This window comes from Garra rufa, chromosome 1 (assembly GCF_049309525.1).
Source record: "Garra rufa chromosome 1, GarRuf1.0, whole genome shotgun sequence".
NCBI lineage: Eukaryota > Metazoa > Chordata > Actinopteri > Cypriniformes > Cyprinidae > Garra > Garra rufa.
This window is the reverse complement of record NC_133361.1, coordinates 43879767-43901666: the sequence shown is the minus strand read 5'-3', so window position 1 is coordinate 43901666 and position 21900 is coordinate 43879767. Positions and strand designations below refer to the sequence as shown.

At 37.1% G+C, this 21900-nt stretch overlaps 2 protein-coding genes across 9 annotated transcripts in view; one reads left to right on the top strand and one right to left on the bottom strand.

Annotated features, from left to right (window-relative positions):
• Nucleotides 1-266: 266 nt before the first annotated feature.
• Nucleotides 267-7071, bottom strand: hapstr1a (HUWE1 associated protein modifying stress responses a). Its single transcript, XM_073833202.1, has 4 exons — nt 6623-7071; nt 4314-4394; nt 3938-4213; nt 267-2539 (listed from the first exon to the last, which is right to left on the bottom strand). The coding sequence occupies exons 1-4, from the start codon at nt 6816-6818 to the stop codon at nt 2295-2297; spliced, it is 798 nt and encodes a 265-aa protein (XP_073689303.1). The 5' UTR covers nt 6819-7071; the 3' UTR covers nt 267-2294.
• Nucleotides 7072-10784: 3713 nt separating this feature from the next.
• usp7 (ubiquitin specific peptidase 7 (herpes virus-associated)) overlaps nt 10785-21900 on the top strand; it is a 33283-nt gene continuing 22167 nt past the window's right edge. The window contains exons 1-12 of one of the 8 annotated variants that reach the window (XM_073841188.1): nt 10785-11232; nt 15208-15312; nt 16848-16886; nt 17260-17458; nt 17579-17717; nt 17808-17896; nt 17978-18086; nt 19183-19313; nt 20310-20364; nt 20480-20560; nt 20652-20742; nt 20982-21064. In XM_073841188.1, the coding sequence (XP_073697289.1) occupies nt 11151-11232; nt 15208-15312; nt 16848-16886; nt 17260-17458; nt 17579-17717; nt 17808-17896; nt 17978-18086; nt 19183-19313; nt 20310-20364; nt 20480-20560; nt 20652-20742; nt 20982-21064 (1203 nt within the window). In that variant the 5' untranslated portion in view covers nt 10785-11150. Of the gene's footprint in view, nt 11233-12320; nt 12442-12487; nt 12639-15207; nt 15313-16847; nt 16887-17259; nt 17459-17578; nt 17718-17807; nt 17897-17977; nt 18087-19182; nt 19314-20309; nt 20365-20479; nt 20561-20651; nt 20743-20981; nt 21065-21900 lie in introns of those variants that run through there. The other 7 variants (XM_073841144.1, XM_073841150.1, XM_073841172.1 and 4 more) reach the window with 7 other exon arrangements.

Genomic DNA, 21900 nt, shown 5'->3' with positions numbered 1-21900 from the left:
AAAATACACAAAAATTTGTAAGAGGAATGCAATTTTTAAGATTTCATTCATACATTTTAAATAAATTATCCATAAATGTAAAAAAAAAAGAATAACACAGGTTCACTGATGAGCTTTTGCATGCAGTCAACACTACAATTTATGTAAAAATTATTAGTAAGATTGAGATTAAGATCAATAAAACTAACTTTTTAAAATAAATTATATTATTATTATAATTAAAATGGTTTAATTTAAAATAAATAGTAAAATAGGACAATGAAACATTTAGCTGAACCTCAGCTTTTGCTGAAGTTCATTTAATAATGCATTTTTGTTTAGCACATATTTCCATTTTCTTCACAAAAATTAGGTTGAGAACTCTTTTTTTCTGTTAGTATAATAATTACCACAAGAGGGCAGTTGAGCATCAGTTATTGAAGCACTTCACAGTAAATACTGTCCATGCCTATGACAAAAGTCAAAAGAATCACAGTGATTTCAAATATTTTCCATCTATGCAACATATGTGTACATCCAGAAAAGATTTAGATTGTGAGAAGGAATGTTTTGCAATCATTGACTTGCGCCTCTGCTTTTTTGCACAACTCACAACAATGCATTGCATACATGTGCAGTTACGTCCAAACTCTACTGCTATGACACAACAGATGTATAAAGATCCATTTAATTACTCAACAAACAGGAATCACTGTTTTAATCAGTAGAGGTACAAGTGGCTGTTATCAGGCTCAATTGGATGTGACAAATTCTATTTGCGTTAAAAACACTGTAAACAAAACATACACAATTGATGTGAATATACAAATGTAACTTTAATAACTTAGCCTATAACTTATACAAGTTTTTTTTTTTTTTTTTTTTTTTTTTCAAAAATGGCAACTGTGGTTTCATTATGATGTTCTGGATAATCTAGACAATTTTACTCTCCAACCTGACATTTACAAAATGTTAGCTTTACGTCCTGACCTTTAAATTAACAAAATGCATTACATGTCAATTTAATTAATGATAAACACTTCCTTTTCAAAGCAATTGATATTAGATCCATGTTCATTCATGGAATTAGTCTTGAAATCAATAACTAAATAGCCAATACTCATATTACAGAAATAGAAATCACACTGGCTCTGAAGCATTTGTAATCGAATATATCTGCATAATGCAGTCCAATTGGGATTTGACTGAAAATACACTCCACATCATGATTCCCCACCACTCAATCTACAAGTGTCAATGTGAGAATCATATCAATTAATTGTCCTTTCTACTGAAGTATATCAGGAAATAATGATGAGGGCAAAAAAGAAAACATCATGTTAAATTAAGAGTGGCGTATTAGTGTGTCACACACTTTCATTGGCCAGGAGCTCATATTAACATATATTTCTACTTTTAAGGGGGTCAGAGTCCAGCTTAACTTCTATACATCAGCACAAAGCTGGACTGTACATGTGCAGCTCTCCAAATCCTCTGACCTGGATTTGAAAAGCACTTAAAGGACACTTCAATTTCAAGACGACACAGTTTTTCTCTACTTCAGTACCTCTCCTGAGAGAAAGCTCTGCTGAACATCATTCTTATAGCACAAAAACTCACCTAACCTCTAAACCAAATCACAACAGCCTTGAAATGTAAAATGTCAACAATTGCACCATTGTATCATGCGCCTCACTTCCCTTGCCTTTCTTTTGAAGTCTATATGGTTTGTTGAAAAACAAAACTGAATGCATTAGTGCAAATTCATTATTGCAACCTTCTCAAGATCACACAAACATATAGATCAGCAGCAGTTTCAAGTATGACTACTAACGTCGCACATTTCTAAACTGATCACAACAGAACTGCCATTCAATGAGTGCAAAGAAGAAATGAAAATATACCGATGGGAAATGAGCTGATGCTGACGCCTTTATCTGAAAACAAACATTGAGTTATTAGCTTGGCAATACTAGGAAGCGCAACTAGGAGATATCGTGAACTAAAAATAGCCTGTTTAGATGTTGTAATGTAGTAGTTAAATATGTTTCAATAAAATGGATACTGACAGCATCATAAAACTCAAAAAAATAATAATAATGCAGTCCCTCGACTGGTTTGGGAGTGCAAAACAAAACAAAAAAAAAATAACTCAACATGCATGGAGCGGTATGAACTAGCCTCCACTGTATGGCATACTGTACTGAATATGCAAGTGTACTGCGCCCCTTGTTTCCTTTTGAGGGAACGCAAGTGTTGAGGATCAAGTGGCTTTTATTTTAAGCAGCACAAAGCATACAGAACAACAACTGAGTTCAGAGCATTCTGTTGCGTTTATGGGTTGGGGAGTCTGTGATGACGTCGGCGCACTGGACCGAGGTCCGCTTCCTGGTGCCTGCGCTGCCAAGGTGGAGGGCCATCTCCTCCGATATGAAAGTGTTTAAGTCTACGTCGTGCAGTCCGTTCCTTCTGCGCCCTGCGTTTGAGCTGCCGCTGACATGAGTCGGAGAGCCAGGAGTGCTTGAGCGGACGCTGACGCTGGCCATCGCTCCACTTAGACCTGGACCCAAAGATGAGATTTATTTCAGGTGCATTCATGTTTCATCATCTTTTCACACTTTAAAAACAATGAGCAACTCTGAGTCAACACCATGTGACCCTGGACCACAAAACCAGTCACACAGGTATATTTGTAACAATAGCTAACAATACATTGTATGGGTCAAAATTAACGATTTTTCTTCTAAGCCAAAAATCTGTAGGATATTAAGTAAAGATCATGTTTCATGAACATATTGTTAATTTACTACCGTAAATATATCAAAACTTAATTTTTGATTAGTAATGTGCATCGCTAAGAACTTAATTTGGACAACTTTAAAGGTGATTTTTTCAGATTCTAGATTTTCAAATAGTTGCATCTCAAGCAAATATTGTCCTATCCCAACAAACCATACATCAATGGAAAGCTCATTTCATTTCAGGAAAATGTACCCTTATGACTGGTTTGTAGTCCAGGGTCACATATTTGCAATTCATAAATATATAGAAACATCTTGAGGATGTGGCAGGTTTAGCCTTGATTGCACTGTATTTTATGTATAATCGTTTTTTTTTCCTAACTGTTATAATTCATGTTAAATAATTTTTTTTTATTATTTTAAAATTTCTTGTTGTGATTATTTTTTATGATTACTTTAATTGCTTTTATGTACAGCACTTACAGAATTACCATTGTGTATGAAATGTGCTATATAAATTAACTTGCCTTGACTTAGCTGGCTGTGATTTTGCAAAAACCTTGAAATAACAGGTGGTAACAGCTGTAGGTAATGTGAACGCAACTTCATGTTTTCAACAAAGAAAAAAAAACAACTTTATTCAACTATTTCTTCTATTCTGTGTCAGTCTTCGACAGGGTTGCCAGGTTTTCACAACAAAACCTGCCCAATTGCTACTCAAAACTAGCCCAAAACTAAATATTATACAATAATATCATTATTGGTGTCGCTCCAACCCACAGACATGAAAAACAGTCTGCGGCAACAGCGTTAAACTAGTGTAATTCCATGGGAAAAATGCAAACTTGGTAACACACGTTCACAAGATTACACCATCATGGTACTCTCGTGAACAAGCATCAAAGACTGACACATAAGAGAAGAAATGGTTGAATAAAGTCATTCTTTTCGTTTGAACTACTGATGTCACATGGACTATTTTAACGATGTCCTTACTATCTTTCTGGGCCTTGAACATGTCAGTTGCATTGCTGTCTATGCAGGGTCAGAGAGCTCTCGGATTTCATCAAAAACATTAATTTGTGTACGAAGATGAGCGAAGGTCTTACGGGCTTGGAATGACATGAGGGTGAGTAAATGACAGTGAACTATCCCTTTAAGACAAATATTATGCTTAATCAGCTTTATCTTAACTATGAATAGGCAGTAATATTTACCATGTAGTGCTATGGCCTCACAGAAGGGCTGTAAATCAGTCTCTACAGATGATACTGTGTCCGATGAAGGTGGTCGGTTAGGAGACATGACAGTCAGTTTGGGGGCAGCTCTAGAAGTCCTTGGTGGTGGTGCTTTACCACATAGGAAACTTATCAAATCCTCCCTTCGTATAGTTCTCCTTCGCTTTTTTACCCAGGCCAAAACATCTTTATTACGTCGCTGATGACCAATCTGGATTCCTAAATCAAAGCTCCTTTTGTGTGCATCAACGCTCTCTGTTTAACAGATCACAGTCAGATGTAATTATATATGCAATTTATGCAACAGTGTTGGGCTCGAGATATGTGCGAACTCAAATACGCATTGAGGAGTTACCTTTGTAAAGATTAGTCACTGCTGTTGCAGCGTTCTGAAATGGAGACCACATTGACAGTCCTTGCTGATGACAGACTCGATCTGCAAGACAGAAGTAAAATCAGGGACGCTCATGTGACATTGAAGACAACATAGATTACTGAAATAGGTCCAGAAAAGCACTCAGATAGGAGTTTTATTGTTAACTTTTACACTTCAGACTCAGAGAACCATGGAATATACATTTTATAATTGTGTAGTAGACAATACATGTTGAAATACGCTGGTTTTGCAATGGATTAAACCATGTTAACACTATTTAGAAAGAGCCTTTAACTGCCCAAAAACAGATAATGTATTGCAAAAACCAGAAGCACTCGCCATTTGATATATTTGTTCAGCACATAAGCATGCCAAAATCAATTTGATTTGACAGTTTTCAAAATATAAAAAAAAAAGTTGACAGTCTAGGTCAACATTCATTTCTACTGCATGGAAAAAGGATGCAATGAATGTGAATGGTGACTGAGGATGTCAATACCTAACATGTATTTGAGTTCCATGAAGGTACATAAGAGAATATTCATTATTTCTAGCGGCAGGAAGAAAAGATACATTTAATATCTTATTTACAAATAATAATCTGTATGATTTTCCCCCCGTATATTCTTTTAATATTCAAAATATAGCCTATATTATATAGACTACCAGTCAAATGGTAGTAAGATTGTTTTTGTTTTGTTTGTGTTCTGCTCACCAAGCCTGCATTTATTTGATCCAAAGTGCAGCAAAAATATAAAAATATTTGAAATAGTTTTACAATTGAAAATAACTGCTTTCTATTTGAATTCATTTTAATACGCAATTTATCCCGGTGATTTTAAAGCTGTATTTTTTACTTTACTGCAGTCACATGATCCATCAGAAATCATCGTTTAAAACAGCCGAGTAGATTTTTTTTTTCATGTTTCTTTAATGAATAGGAAGTTTAGAAGAACTCTTTTGTGGTATTATAAATATCTCCCAACACTTTATCAATTTGAAGCATCCTTGCCAAATAAAAGTATTAATTTCTATAATTTCATTTCCAAATAAAAAATAAATTATACTGACTCCAAGCTTTTGAAAGGTATAGTGTTACTAAAGCTTTTTATTTTAGAACAATGCTGATCTTTGGATCTTTTTACCCATCAAAAAATCCTGAAAAAAATTACTCAACTGTTATAAATAATAATAATAATAATAATAATAATAATAATAATAAGTTTCTTGAACAGCAAATCAGCGTATTAGAATGATTTCTCAAGGATTGTGTGACCACACTGAAGACTGGAGTAATGATGCTAAAAAATTAGCTTTGATCACAGGAAATAGATTATATTTCTTAATATATTCAAATAGAAAGCAATCATTTTAAATAGTAAAAATATTACTGCTTTTGCTGCATTTTAGATCAAATAAATGAAGGCTTGATAAGCAAAAGAGACTTCTTAAAAAAAACATTGAAAATCTTACTAAAAACATAAAAACTTGACTGGTAGGGTGTATATACATATGCAAAATTACAAATATATAACTAAAATACCCATTTTACATCAGGCAAATACTTCTGTATTTTAAAGAAATAATAACCACCTTTTAACTGAATTTGAGACAAATGTGTGCAATGAAAACAGTTTTAATTTGAGGGCAAACTAACTACCTTTAAAAGCGAGTTCCTCATGTTAACCAGACAATGGCTGTGTGCCAAACCCTTGTGAGCACCTATCAGGCCAACATATCAGGGTATCATAGGTAGGTGCGTTCGAACGTGCCTCTTTTGCACAATAGTATGCAGTTAAGTGCACTAGGTTTTGAAACACAGCCACAATAGGACATAGGCTAGCTCACCAACCGGCAGGACTCTGTCAAAATGTGTAATTTCATAAGCCTATAAAACGTAAACGAGATACACTTGAAACCAAGCTTCTCCAATACAGATAACAGTTAGTTTAGCCGAGAGGAAGAAGAAAAAAAAACTAACGTTAAAGGGCTAACTAGCCGGTTAGCCGGTTAGCAAGGCCAATATAACAACGAACAAACTGTCAAACACAGGCAGACCGGCGCGGCTAAAGCTAGTTCGTATTCACACGGTGAAAATCAAACATAAAAAGCTGCTTTTGTTACTTTAGTGGCCAAATAAGAGCGGTATAGGCTTTCAGGTCGGAAGGAGCGGTTTAGTCTAGAAACAACGTGTTTCCGCGATATTTTTCTAGAAGCGAGCGGTTTCTTTAGCCGAGCTGCTGGAAGTCAGAGGGCCGCTGGTGGGGTCTCTTTCTCTGCGCACAAACCTTTATAAAGTTGCGCCACCGCCGTAGCGGAATTCTGGAAGAGATGCCACAGTTTCTCCTGGTTCTGGTTCACCTCCTCCTCGTTCGGTTCTTCCCTTTCGGCCTCTGCGAGGCATTGGCGCTCCCATTTGGAGAACCAATGTTCGGGTCCGTGTTCGTGGATCTCCGCTTCGCTCTCCTCCTTCTTCTCCTCCATGATGAATACTGAGAAACTTCGGTGAACTTCTACTCTTTTTTTCGGAGTGATTTCTTGCTCCTGTGGGTTAATTCGCCTTCTTGAAATCACACACCAACAGATAAACGTCGGTTAATATCCTCAGTTCTGGATTTGCGGGTTCGGATTAAAACGAAGTGAAGTGAAATGTTTTGTCTTTTGTGACGCCGAAATCTAATTACCCAGGACTGTAGCTGTCTACCCCGGTTAGAGGGTCGCTTTTGCCTTGCGCAGTTTCAGGCATTCCTTAAAATGGGCGGATCTGATTTAAAACACGCCCGTTTGGTTTTGCGCATGCCCGTATCAACGCTGTTGCTCTTAAAAAGTCACAACACTGAATAGTTCACCTAGTATACTGTATGTCGTGTGTATTTACATGCTAACGTTAGCCTTTTTTTCTTTTTTTGGAACATTTGTATGTTTACCTTTAAACGGGTTTTTAAACCCACACAATAATGTCCCTGCCATGTTTTAAACCCAAATAAAAGAACATGTTTGTAGTATAAATAAATATACTGTACTAAAGCTTCAAACAGCAATCCTCGTTTATGTATAACTTATAGCATTAAAATCAAATGATTAATGTTAGCAGCTTGTAAAGTCATTTACTGCTCATAGTGCTATTTGAGTAAGTGGTATGTTAGAAGCTGCAATAGCTATCACTTTTACCGGGTGTATCTCACCTACATATGCATTCTAGTAAGTGAAGTTAAGAATGCATGCTTAGGTAAAAACGACGAGTGGAAGAATGTAGACGAATTCTGCTTAGATACATTAAGGATTTTAGAAATAGTGCTTTGATTACATATCTGAGCAAGCAATGTGGGTGTTATTGTGAGTAAACCACTTCAGACCTGTAAGCAGCAAGTTTGAAAAAATTTAAGTTCGATGAAGGCTTGGTGTAGAAAGCATGCTAAAAGCAATTGTAAGTAAATGCAAATGGCATTGAAAAATAATAAAAAAAAATACCACTTTATATGAGCATTCTTGGTGCTACAGATCACTGAGTTTTGAGTCATTGGTTTGATTCCCAGAAAACATATACCCCCGGTTTCACATACAAGGCTTAAGCCTATTTCCAGACTAAAATGTAAGTCTGAGCCATTTCAGCTGAAAGAAACTTGCACTGACTGATCTTAAAATATATCAGTGCCTTTGTTTTTGTTTTTCAAGATGAACACTAGGAATGTTTTTTTTTTTTTTCTAAGGCACGTTTAGAAAAAAATACTTAAATGTCCTAATTGAACTATGGCCTAATCCTGACTGTGAAACCAGGCCCTAGTATTATAAAATAAACATGCAAAAATGTAAAGCTTTTGTAAAGTGACATTTAAAGAAAATTGCATCTTATTTCATATAAAACATTTAGTTCCTAGTACAAAAACTATTCACTATCACAGTTTGTCTTGCAGTGTACATGTTGTTCAATAAGGTATATTGAACATAATGCAATGTGGAGACAGCTATTAAGTTAAATTCAGCTACTCCATACATTTCTGACCTTCTGTTTGCATTTATGGGGAACTGACAAAATTTCAAATGTGTAGTTTATAAAAAAGGCCATATAAAAACAAATGGAGGATGTGCTATGCAATCTCAGTAGTAGATGCAACATCTGTCCATTGTGAAATCCATTTGCATTAATGTAAAAAATAAAATATGAAATTAATGCAAAACCACTAATAGCACTGGGGCTCCAGGTGTGAAACAATTGCAATAATGTCACAGTCACCCCTAAGGAATTACTATAAGCTTTTATTGTGAAATCAAGTAATTTTGTCCTTTTTTATACAAAAGGTGCTCCACTGCATAAAAAGTAAATCAAAGGATTATGATGAGATTGTTCACAGTAATTTTGGCTAAAAATAAAAGGCTAAAATAGTATTCAGCTGAGATAACTGTTAATTTGAAACAGAACACAAACATCTTGTTAATGCTGATGTATTAACAATATGACTACAAAGCACTATTTTTGTTGAATATCAGATGAGTTGCAGTTTAATTCTGTGACCGTACATTTTCAAAACATGAATGACTATTTATTACCTTATGCAGACAGGTCCCATCTGCTTCTCCTCCTTGCCAATCATTTTGCGCAATTAAGTTCACCTCCGAAACCCCCCCACACACACCTCCCATACTGACTTACCAATGCTCTCAGTCAGCAAAAAAACTAAGATAGATCATTCTCTATGGTCAAATCTATCAGATACAATAATGTCAAATATTTATTATAATAAATATTGACAAATCCAGCATTTACTTCAAAGAATATATTGTGGCTATAGTTCCAAACTGATTTTGAGCTTCTTCTACTGAATGGCCACAAAACAATAAACCTTTACAGTGTTGACAATGTATTTTGCATAATGCACATGTATCAAATGCAGCAGCAGTAAGTCCTGTTCTTTACAATTACTTAAAATGATGGGGAACTATAAAACACGTCACACAAGAGCTTGTGTGGCCTTGTCAAGTAGAATACAAAACAATGGACCTTCAGGAAAAGTCTGGATTTTTGCCCTTTTTTACATCTTCATAAAAAACAAACAAACAACAAACTTTTTGACAGAATATTGAAGCACTTTAGAAACCTTATCAAAAGATTTTGTTTAAGAATAACGTATTTTCTTCCATTTCTTTACAATCTATGAGAAGTATTGAGAAGTGGTCTGAGAAGAACATTAGCAGTAATTTTGAAAATAAAGAGAAAATCAAATTAAATATTGACCATCTAGCCCCCATTTCTTTTCAATGTGGAAATTTTGCTATTTGTGATCCTGGACCACAAGTAGCATGGGTGTAGGCCTACTTGTAGAAACAGCCAACAATACATTGTATGGGTCAAAATTATTGTTTTTTCCTTTATGCCAAAAATCATTAGGATATTAAGTAAAGAGCATGTTCCATGAAGATATTTTGTAAATTTCCTACAGTCAATATATCAAAAATCAATTTAAATGCGATTTTCTCAATATTTTGATTTGTTTTACATTTATTTATTTTGTTTATTAATAATAATAATAATACAATTATTTTCCTAACAAACCATACATCAATGCAAAGCTTATTTACTCAGCTTTAAGGTGATGTATAAATCTCAATTTCAAAAAAATCGACCCTTATGACTGGATTTGTGGTCCAGGGTCACATTTATTATATAAAAAAATAAAGTTGTGGGCCATGTCTAAAGAAGAATCAATAAGCGATTTTTGCTAAATAATTGCTCAATAAAATAATTGACTTACAATTCCGTATTTTTATACAACACACATTTCTGCATAACCAATATGGATGCTTCTGTCAGTGAAAAACAATAGGCTAAATAATTAAATAAAACACCAAAATATTAAACAACAATAACAAATATATATGATGAAACCGCTAAGTTTCAATAAACTCTAACGTGAGGCAGCATTTGTGTTTATGGCGCTGGCGGTGTGCGCCACTGTTTGGATCTCCATGCGGATGTGACATTTCAGAGAGGAGCGCGACCGCCATTTTGAGTTTTACCTCAACTGAACATCATAAACCACGGGAGCGGGTGAGAGAGGCTCTGGCCGTGACCGGGCAAAATTATCTTTTCTCCTTTGAATAGCCTTTTGGGATGCAGCTTCAGGGTGAAATTGAGCGTTAGATGTTCAGGTTAGTTTCACTTGTGATAACGGCGAGGCGAAACGCGGGCATCTTTGTGAGCTTAAACTTCTAAATTAGTGCGATTTCACATTAGAGCCTGGTTTGAATGGATAGGTTTTTTCTCCGCTCCCCCCCAGAAGAGGGACAATCGGAGGAGCACACGGACTGGGAATATTGCAGGGAAAGTTGCATTTAAAATAGTCTCTCGCAGGCGCATGAGTCGCGCTGGTTTTTTTATTTATCACTTTTGCTAGCTTCAGCTGGGCTATCTGTGTTTTCCCCGGCTGCAGGTTGTTGTGAGTTACAGTCGCCCCGCACTTATACGGGGGAAAGCCGGGGTTTCATTCATCGGGCCTTCGTTTAGCAGAAGCTCGAGGCCACCGACTATCCTTAACGTTAGCATCCCTTCACCCAGGCGCCGAGATTGGGCGAATAGCGAGCAAATACGTCCGCGTTTCTCTGCCTGCTCCCCCACCGGCCTCCCTTCCTCCATCCCCGGCGCTGACAGCAGACAAGGCCGAGGTCGTCTTAGTGCAGGCCCAGCCGCAAAGGCTCGACCTGTTTACCCCACCTCCGCGTCCTCCGACTCCCCACCAGCCTCTGCCCGTGGAACCGCCACCGGACCGGCCCGAGGGAGACAAAGAGCCCAGGCATCATCCCATTCTAACAGCCGCCAACATGAACCACCATCACACCCAGCAGCAGCAGCAGAAAGCCGGCGAGCAGCAGCTCAGCGAGCCCGAGGACATGGAGATGGAGGGTACGTCAAGGCCTCGTGCAAAAATAAAACACTCACAGCATTTAATTTAACACTACAGCCAACGTTATCACACAAATCCACATGTTTAACCAGCTATCTGATTAATAACAAGCCACTCTGTCGCATGTTTTGACCCCAATAGCTAGTTAGCAAGCAGCTAACCGTTACCTCGCTGCATGAGGAGTTCAAACCAGTCAGCGAAAAGTCTAACATTATCATATTTTATTTAACGTTACCTCCTTATCTGAGTCACATTACACTACTAAGCTGTTATTGATAAATCAAATAGCGGTTGGTTCACTTAAATGATGCTGTTTATGTGACAGTTATTGAGCTGGATTTTCTTCTATTAGCGTTTGGCTATATGCTGCCTGCATTAACGTGGCGCAGCCCATCTTTAAGCTCTTCTAACGTTATCTACCAAACTGTGTCAGGTTTTCATCTGATTATGTAAGGAGCCCCTCGGTTACACCTGTAGATCCTGTGGGCAACTTTTGAAAAGCATCGAGAGATAAATGCTCTCAGATAAGCTAGTTACTTGGACGGACGAAGCAGTATTCACGTACAGAATGGAGAAATGTAAGTGTATTGCATATTGTTTATGCTGCAGGTTGTGATTAAAACGACAGAGAATAATTTGCTGTTGAAATGATCCTGCGAAAGCATTAAACCAGCCGTTTAACTAACGTTAGTTCACGATTTAATGGGCCAGTTCAGTGTTCTTTCAAAACATCTGCTTGTTTGGACATTTCTGAAACAAGTTGCTGCTTCATTGAATGGCTTTCTTCCATAGTCAGCAAATCCTCATGTCCCGCCACCGTTTTTTTTTTCCTGTAGAGTGCTAGTGGAGTCAAATAAACAGCATCAGAGGATGATTGCTGGACAACAGCACCATTTTGAACTATATTTCGCTCCTGAACTGCGTACGTGATGACAGGCTTTCTGTGCGATTCCTAATCGGTTAAGTCGTATTTAGCTGTTACAATGTCTTATTAATGCGTTACTGTTATTATTGGCTTTGGATGCATTCCGCATAGGAAGTTGTGCAGCTCGATTAGGGGGAGTGGATGGCAGTTTTATTCCAAGATGGTGGACTGTATTTTGCACAGATCAGTTTCTGCGAGGCCTGCTTGCGTATGTGTTTGTTTATATCTGGGTGACGGCGCGGCCCTCGGCGCATGATGGCTCACCAAAGGATCCGCGAACCAAGTAATTTATTTGCTCATCGGATAGTGTCGGATGACACGGTTTGCCGGGAATAAGAGCTCGGTTTGCAGAGGGAAACGTTAGCAGCGCGGCTATATGTGTGTGTATGGAGGGGGAGGGGTAAACGAGCGGATCAACTCAGAAACGACTCATTAACGTAGCGCCTTTTTTCTCACTGACACCCTTATTAATAATTTGGGGTGAGTACCTGTGCTGTCAGTTGCAAATATAGATTTGATGTGTTTTAGCCATCGCGATGACTGTGCGTCAAGGCCAACGCGTGGGGATCCGCCGACAACGCGCGGGGATTTTCTGCTTCTTCATTGTATAACGAGTCATGCTGTGGTACCGCTCGCCATTTTTGATGATTACGGCTTGCTTGGCTGTTTTTCTGGCTCTTGCACATTCGCGATCGCAGTGGTAGCGCTTAAAAGGCCACGGAACGTGGTTGTGATTTTTTACTTATTGTGTTTCGGACTCTAATTTTTGCGCTGCGTTTCATCAAAGTTCTGCAGTGCACGTGTGGGGGCGTTTCTGATGCTGCTGTCCGGAGACCCGCACTGAGACCTCTCAAGACATGCACATGATCACACCACACATCACAGGCCTAAGAATGCGCAAATGAAGCGCTAAATGCTGCTTTGAAGCACGCAGGTTGGCCTGTTTTTTTTTTAATCTCACGCATTCAGGCCTTTCTGTGAACAGCAAAATGTCTGGTTCACATTGCATCTTTTTTTTTTTTCTAGTCAAGAACCACCCACATAGACAGGAAGAGAACCAGTTTGTTTTGTTCTTACATGCGTTTTATGCTGTCTGTAAGTGCTACTGGAAATGTCCTACTTTTCACTTCTCCAGTGGCCATGTTCAAGTGCTTTGTTGTCTGAAAGAATAGGAACCAACCGTGCAGGACAACAGATTCATTCTTGGCTGTTTTTGGGGGAAATTTTATTAAAGCCAAAATCTATCGAAGATGTTTAGTTAAAGGATTACTCCACTTCCAGAATAAAACATTCCTGATAAATTACTCACCCCCATGCCATCCAAGATATTCATGCCTTTCTTCAGTCGCAAAGAAATTCTCCATATAATTGACTTTAGTGGTGCTCAGCGGATTTAAGATTAAAAATGCAGTTTCATTGTAGCTTCAAAGAACTCTAAACGATCCCAGCTGAGGAATAAGGGTCTTATCTAGCAAATCAATCTGTCTTTTTCTGGAATTTTTAAAAAAATAATTTTTAACCTCATCTTGTTCAGCTCTGCGATGCACATGCATACTCTGTGCACTCCAGTTCAAGACAGTTAGGGTAGGTCAAAAAACTCCCATCTCGTTTTCCTCCAACTTCAAAATTGTCCGACATCGCTGTTTTACTCTTGTTGTTGTTGTTGTAAAGGGCATTTGACCTTATTTGCACGTTCATTTTGTAAACACTGGGTCTGTACTTCTGCAGCCATGTAGGATGATTTTGAAGTTGGAGGATAAAATGAGATGGGAGTTTTTCAACTCCCATTTTTGGAGGATATATGAAGAAAAATCCTGGAATGTTTCCTTAAAAAAAACTTAATTTCTTTGCGACTAAAGAAAGAAAGACATGAGGGTGAGTAAATTATCAGAAAATGTTTATTTTGGAAGTGCAGTAATCCTTTAATATCCAGTAGATTCATTAATAGCCATTTAAACATTATTTCCACTATGTAGATTCTAGATGTTAGAGATCATAGAATTTTAAGCAAACTAATGTGATCTTTGTGGTATAAAATATATAGAATATGCAACAGATAGTTATTTATGTAGAGAAACATACATGACTGTAATGGCAAGAGAAAGTCATGTGGTTATTGTGGAAATAAATAAATTAAATTGTCACTACAGCAGTAGTTGCTATGCAGTGTTTAAAGTTTATGGTCTGTCCTACTAGTATACTCGGGTATCAGAATTATCTGAGAGTGTCCCAATCGTTAATAGGACTTGAGAGACCGTTTATGTCCAATTTCCTACTAAGAAACTTGTATTTATGTTTAGAAGTCATACTTACAACGTTCAATGCTTTCAAATCCGTTTGCTCTGAGCAAGACAGCGATGTCTAATGATTGAAGAATGTGATTTCTGTGTGTTTTTTTTTTTAAATTCAGTTTATGAAGGTGCTGATACAATGAAAAAAATTTGTATGCAGCTTGGATAGTTTTATTGTAAATGTGGCAAAATAAATAGCAATGTCATTTATTTCAACATTTACAGACACTGCATCCATTGCATCCACATGTCACACACCCAACTCGGAAACTCGGGCTCAAAGTAAATCTAGAGCTTCCCCATGTGTAATTATGAAACTGTTGCTCAACTAGTACATATGATCTTTCCAGTGTGACATCGTCTTTACATAGTGTTTATAGACTACCTTGTACTGTTGTAAACATAATTTCAAATGCATTCAGTAGTGCTTCAGAAAAAGTTGTAGATGCCACTTTTGCTTTGTCACTGTTAGTCCTCAGAGGTTAATAAAAAAATGGTCTGTCTTTTTATTTTAATAAAACATGTATGTGAGTTAACTGAAAAAGTAATTGGTATGTGTAGAGCTACACGTTCTGAATGGTCATTTTTATTTTTTCCTGAAAGATGCTCTTGAATTCATTTGTTTACTTGTTGCACAGTGGATCTATGCCAACATAATCAGAGTGAGCTTGCAAAACATTTTATAGGATGCAACCTCATGCGTTAACATGGGAATGTCCCGTTTTGACTTTTTTTTTTTTTTTTTTTTTTTTCTCCAGCTGGGGACCCTGATGATCCTCCAAGAATTCCCCAGAATCCAGTTATCAATGGGAACGTGGCTATGGCGGACGGACACAACAACACAGAGGAAGACATGGAGGATGGTAAGAAACGCGTTGGATCGCAGCACCATGCATGTTAATATATATATTTTTAAATGTATTAATTTTAAAGAGCAGGTCATATTGTGTTTTAAAGTGTCCTAATACAGTGTTGGAGTCTCATACAACAAGTTTAAATGCCTCTGAGGTCAGAAAACATTGTGGTTTTCTCAGAATATACATTTAATATTAAAATCATTTTGCAATGATTTTGAAACCATTCCATGAGCCTACTCTGCTCTGATTGATCAGCTGACCAAGTCTGTTGTGGTTGGTCTTTCCATATAGATAAAGTATAGCTGCTAAACTGTAAACACTTTACAAAACGATAACAGTGGAGTGCTAACGTGACTAACTGATGAAACAATACAGTTAATAAACCAAAATATGTCTACATTCTTTATTATTTAACTAAGTAATTAGAACAATGGCAGTCTACACAGGACTCGATAATAAGGAGTGCCCGATGGCCCGGGGAATAAGGAGTGCCTGGGGAATGTTTATCATTTGCACATCTTTTTAAGCCTTGTTAATTTAAGATTTCAAGCGAGCACAGAGAGACGTGTCCGAGATGGACAAATAGCCTACAAAAGTATTTCAAAATACTCGTCTTGACGATTAACTTTGTAGCTGTAACAATGATTAATCTACATTTAATTTATACATTGGAGTACAGATGCACCAATCGACCGGACATATTTCAACCGATCTCTGTTCTGGGCATGCGCACAAACTGCATGCAGTCATTTTTCAAAATGTCGTGTGTGTGGAAATGTTACAAACTCTTTAGACATGCGTTAACAGAGGCCAGAGACACTGAAGGTGATCGCAAAGAGGAAAAAATACTGTAGCAGGCAGAGCAAGATCACTGTTCACAATGCGCGGAATATTGGAAATATTATCCTAAATATTGAAACGGGGGTTTTATGTTAATGTATCTCTTAGGGGACTGTTTTAAGGCAAGTTTACATGGTGTTTTCTTTTCATTTGCCTCTGTATAATGTGGTAAAATGCATTTAAAGTAGCATCTATAACCAAAGAAACCTAATATTACTGTTATTCCATATGTGCCACCTGGTGGCAGAGACTGAGTTTGTGTTCTTTTAGTCTGTCTGCTGTTTTCCCTAAAGCATCTTTTTGTTCGTAACTTTCTATTTGTTAGGCTAGTAGTTTTTGCTGTGGTATTGAAATTTGGAATCGAGAATTTTACAATTTAATTGGCATGTAAAATTTTGGTGTCACATGCTTATTTATTAAAATAAAAGTCAAAAATAATGATAACAGCAACTATTTAATTCTTTTGTGGCAGGTCCAGTTTTGACTGGACAAGTAGAAAAAATCCGTAGCGTAAAATCCTATGCTACATTAATTGACACATTCTTAGGAAATAGTGGGTTCAGAGCCATTTATCAGAATTATTTCAGTAAGACAGTAATATCATGGTTTACCTGAAACCTAAAGCTACACTAGGTATACATCACATTAGCACAAAAAACTTGATTGAAAATGTACACATAACGTATTAATCATACTTGCAGGTTGTGGTTCGGAGACGCTTGTTGGTCCAGAAACAGAAGGTACGGACTTATCTTTCATGGACAACCATTTAGCGAATTCCGCATTGGACTCGCCAGAGTGTTCGTATTTTGTGGGGATTATGCTAATGTGTTACTTAGTGACGTACATCAGTTATAGGCAGAAGATTTGAAAATCTGACGATTCGTTAGGGCAATTTAGAATCAACTTTCTTTTAAAAGGCAATGTCTTTATCATTTTTTTCTTTTAGATTAAGAACTTTGCAGACTGTTTACATTTAAGGACAGCTACGTTACAAACCGCAAAAAAGATATTTTTCAAAAACCCATATGACCTGCTCTTTAATTGTTTTTTACATTATGAATGAAACTACATCTGCAGATCTAACTATCTTTTTACAACACTTCATAACAGACACGAGCTGGCGCTCAGAAGCCACTTTCCGCTTTGTGGTGGAGCGCTTTAGCAGGCTGAGTGAGTCTGTTCTCAGCCCACCCTGTTTCGTGAGAAATCTGCCCTGGAAGATCATGGTGATGCCCCGCTTCTACCCAGACAGACCTCACCAGAAGAGCGTTGGATTCTTCCTTCAGTGCAATGCTGAGTCAGACTCTACGTAAGCAATCACTGCCATTACATTTTCTTGCATAGAGATTTCAGTGATGACCTTAAATCAATGGAATCAACTTCTTAGTGTTTTTAAACCAAAGCTAATTTGATTCCTCCTCATCTGAAGGTCCTGGTCATGTCATGCTCAAGCCATGCTCAAAATAATCAACTACAAAGACGATGAGAAATCCTTTAGCCGCCGCATTAGTCACCTGTTCTTCCACAAGGAAAACGACTGGGGCTTTTCCAACTTCATGTCATGGAGTGTAAGTTTACATGTTTTGTATGAATGTCTCCACTGAGCTGGTGTTATCAGAGGTGAACAGAGCTAATTAGCTGATGTTGGTTGATTTCAGGATGTGACTGATCCAGAGCGGGGCTTTGTGGAGGATGATAAGGTCACTTTTGAGGTCTATGTTCAAGCTGATGCGCCTCACGGTGTGGCGTAAGTAGTTTCTTGTGTGACTTATGTTTTTGATGTTGATGAGCTTTTGCAAGGTAGCTGATGTCACTGTTTTACTTGCAGCTGGGATTCAAAGAAACACACTGGTTACGTGGGGTTGAAGAATCAAGGAGCCACATGTTACATGAACAGCTTACTACAGACTCTGTTCTTCACAAACCAGCTTCGGCGGGTGAGACATCTGCCTTACATTATCAGAATCAGAAGATATTTTACAATATTCCGACAGAATAATAAGTAGATAAGTAGATAACATTTGCTTTGGATGTGCACAAGTAAATGACTATTAAAATTACAGTTCCTACTTAGCAAATTGATTTTCTTTTGCCTGAAGTTCCAAATGAAATATAACCTACTTTCCAACTGCATTGCTCACCGAAGTGGATGCGTTATGTTGAGGTGATGAGAGAAGATATAGTGTGCGTTCAGGTGCAGCCAAGTGTAACAATATTTTAAATCTTATTGGTAATATTTGGTGCTTATTAGAGTCTCTCCGGACGGGGATCCACTTAATGGTGGAAAGAAAATGTTGCTTATCGTAGCTGGTATCATTCTGTCACTGTGCTGGTAGAGCATATTTTCTACACAGCAAGCCCTGTTATTAACGTTCAAAAAACAAGTGGTGAAAGTTTGATGCTAAGAACATAAAACAGTGAAATCATGGCAGTTTTCATATACTACTATTCAAAGGTTTAGGGTCAATAAGATTTTTTTTTTAAATTAGTAATCTTGTGCTTTCCAAATCTGCATTTATTTGATCAATCAGTAAATCACACAGTAATACAACTTAAGTGTCTTCTATTTAAATTATTTTATTTAGTTGTTTATTAATTTAATTACATAATTCCAGTCTTGAGTGTCACATGATTTCTCAGAAGCCATTGTAATATGCAGATTTTTCAGGCTCCTTTAATGAATATGAAGTTCATAATTATTCAATTTATTTGAAATGCATGTTTTATAACATATCTCCTTACTTTATAAAAGTAGTAATTTAAAATAAAAATGAGGTTACTGACTCAATACTTTTAAATGGTAGTATGTAGAAAATGTTTTGCATGTGCATTTATATGGCATTAATCTACATTTGAAGTTGATTTAAGCTGTAGGTCAATGGAAGTGTTATATTTTAATTTTACTTTTATTATTTAATATTGATGATTTATTACATATTGTTAATTATATATAATATCTATTAGTGCTCAGAAGAAAAGTACAGGCTGATGCTGTGCATTTGTCAAAGAACCTGCTTTGTTTTTGCTTTCTAGGCGGTTTACATGATGCCTACTGAGGGAGACGATTCTTCTAAAAGTGTTCCCCTCGCCCTGCAGAGGGTGTTCTATGAGCTCCAACACAGCGATAAGCCTGTTGGGACAAAGAAGCTGACTAAGTCTTTTGGGTAGGTTTTGTATTGAATGTTTAGTTTACAAGCACTATGAATCAGACACTGACACATGACACGTCTGCCAGTTGACATTCTTGAGCGAGATGTGAAGTGCAAGTTTCATGTTGTTCTTTGTCATTGTCTTTGTTTTATGTTCAGTTGATGTTAATGTTTCTGAGTTTCAAACCTGTTTAAACACAGGATTTCTTTCCAATTAAGTGTACTATTTGTATATTTTCTAATTATTCTAGTCATGATGCAATAAAGGGTTTTTAGAAGTTTGACTTAATGGATTAGTTCACTTTCAGAACAAAAATTTACAGATTTACTCGCCCCCTTGTCATCCAAGATGTTCATGTCTTTCTTTCTTCAGTTGATAAATTGTTTTTTGAAGAAAACATTTCAGGAATTTTCTCCATATAGTGGACTTCTATGGTGCCCACGAGTTTGAACTTCCAGAATGCAGTTTAAATGTAGCTTCAGAAGGACTCTAAATGATCCCAGCCGAGGAATAAGGGTCTTATCTAGAGAAATGATAGTCCATTATATGGAGAAAATTCCTGAAATGTTTTTTTTTTTTTTTTTTTTGAGGAAAACATTATTTCTTTACAACTGAAGAAAGAAAAACATGAACATCTTTGATGACAAGGGGATGAGTAAATTGCCTGTAAATGTTTGTTCTGCAAGTGAACTAATCCTGAATTCAATACTGAATTCATGGGCTATGAACTTTTAAGCCAGCATGTTCATTTTATTACATGATTTATTTCTTTATTTCAGTTGTTACTGGTGGGAGTCTATAGAGAATTCTCAGCCATTTAATAAGACCCTCTAAAACATTGTAAAGCAATAAATAGTTATGCTGGCAGATCTGAGACTTAATCTGATGTTTTTGGGTGCAAGTACCATTGTTTAAATACTCTATTCATAGTAAGTCATGTGACAGTTTACCTTTTTTCCATACATGAGTTTATATTTTAAAATGTGTTTTTCTTTTTTTTTTTCTCACAGATGGGAGACTCTGGACAGTTTCATGCAGCATGATGTACAGGAACTGTGCCGAGTGGTGAGTAGCCTGATCTCCGTGGATCCCTTTGGATCCTTCTCTTTTGACTCATTGATCGATTGAGGGATTAGTAATGTCAAATTGGATGAACCATTGTGATTTTTGTCAATTTTAGCTGTTGGACAATGTGGAGAACAAGATGAAAGGAACTTGTGTGGAGGGCACAATCCCAAAGCTCTTCCGAGGGAAGATGGTGGTAAGTCGTCCAGATTCTCTCTTTGTGGTTTCACTCTACATCTGATTCATTTATTCAGCCTCACCACATTTGGGTGTTGTCTCCATTGCAGTCCTACATCCAGTGCAAGCATGTGGACTATCGGTCAGAAAGAATAGAGGATTACTACGACATCCAACTCAGCATAAAAGGAAAGAAAAACAGTAAGTGTGGCTTTCTCTGATCTTCTGTCTTGCTGTCCTCCTTTCTGTTCCAGGAAGGTCTTTCTTGTAGTGTGGTCTGTAAATGCATGAGCCTTCCGACATCTTGCAACTGAGTTCCAGGACAAAATTAGCAAATTCTGCTCAGACGGTTTCAGATGCTGTTTCATAATGTTGTGTAGGATTGCACAGTGTATCAGTGTGTTGAGGTGTGTTACTAATGCTCCTCCTCTGCCCTGCAGTCTTTGAGTCATTCAAGGATTATGTGGCAGTGGAACAGTTGGATGGGGATAACAAATACGATGCAGGGGAGCATGGTCTACAGGTGAGGGGTTTGCATACGTCACCTTCCGATGCTAACCAACCCTAAAAGTGCGGTCACGTGTACTCTTGTATGAAAAAATGCAGTAATGTCAAAATAATCTGGAAGTTTGAGCCTTTAACATGCAATTTTGTATCATTTACCAATATAAAGTGACCACTAAGTGGTGCGTCGATACCCTATTGACAATGGACCAGGGTTTCCGCGGGGCATTAAAAAGCATTAAAAGTCATTAAACTGATTTTGCGAAAATTAAGGCCTTAAATGGCATTAAAAAGCATTATATTGTTTTATACAGGCATTAAAACTTTAGACAGTGTTGAAGAAACAAATATTACCAATTTATCTTGAATGTAGCCTGTATAATTAATAACTTTGATTCACTGTCGCGAAGTATGATAAACACGGAAGCAGTTTGGTAATTGCTTCTGGCCGGTCCAAAATTGTGTGACACAGACTTTTTAAGAGCGGCCAGTTTTAGCCTCTAAGAATTCAAAGTTTCTGAAATTTTTCTGTTCAGAATTGATATTTGAAATTTTGAAATCTGCAAATAAACGCTGATATTTTAAGCTGTCTCCTGATCCATTTCTAATTATGTTCAGCAGAGTAATGTATGTTCATTGTTGCCTCATTGTAAGACCGCATGAAAAAATGCATTATAATATACACGCATTCATACACAGCCGTGTTAAGTTATTGGTTGCGTATGGCATTAAAAATGTTAGAAATGGCATTAAAAAGGGCATTAAAAGACATTAAGATTTGAAAATCCTGCAGAAACCCTGATGGACCTTATTAAAAATTTGTCGAAGACCCTACGAAATCCCCCACCCCCCAAA

Bases quoted from the DNA above. Each gene is read 5' to 3' on its own strand.
- hapstr1a (XM_073833202.1), bottom strand. From the start codon at position 6,818: ATGGAGGAGAAGAAGGAGGAGAGCGAAGCGGAGATCCACGAACACGGA. The intron at 4,395-6,622 runs GTTTGTGCGCAG...TCTGTCTTGCAG, and splicing joins GGTGGCGCAACTTTATAAAG to ATCGAGTCTGTCATCAGCAA. The intron at 2,540-3,937 runs GTAAATATTACT...CTTTGGGTCCAG, and splicing joins TGAGGCCATAGCACTACATG to GTCTAAGTGGAGCGATGGCC.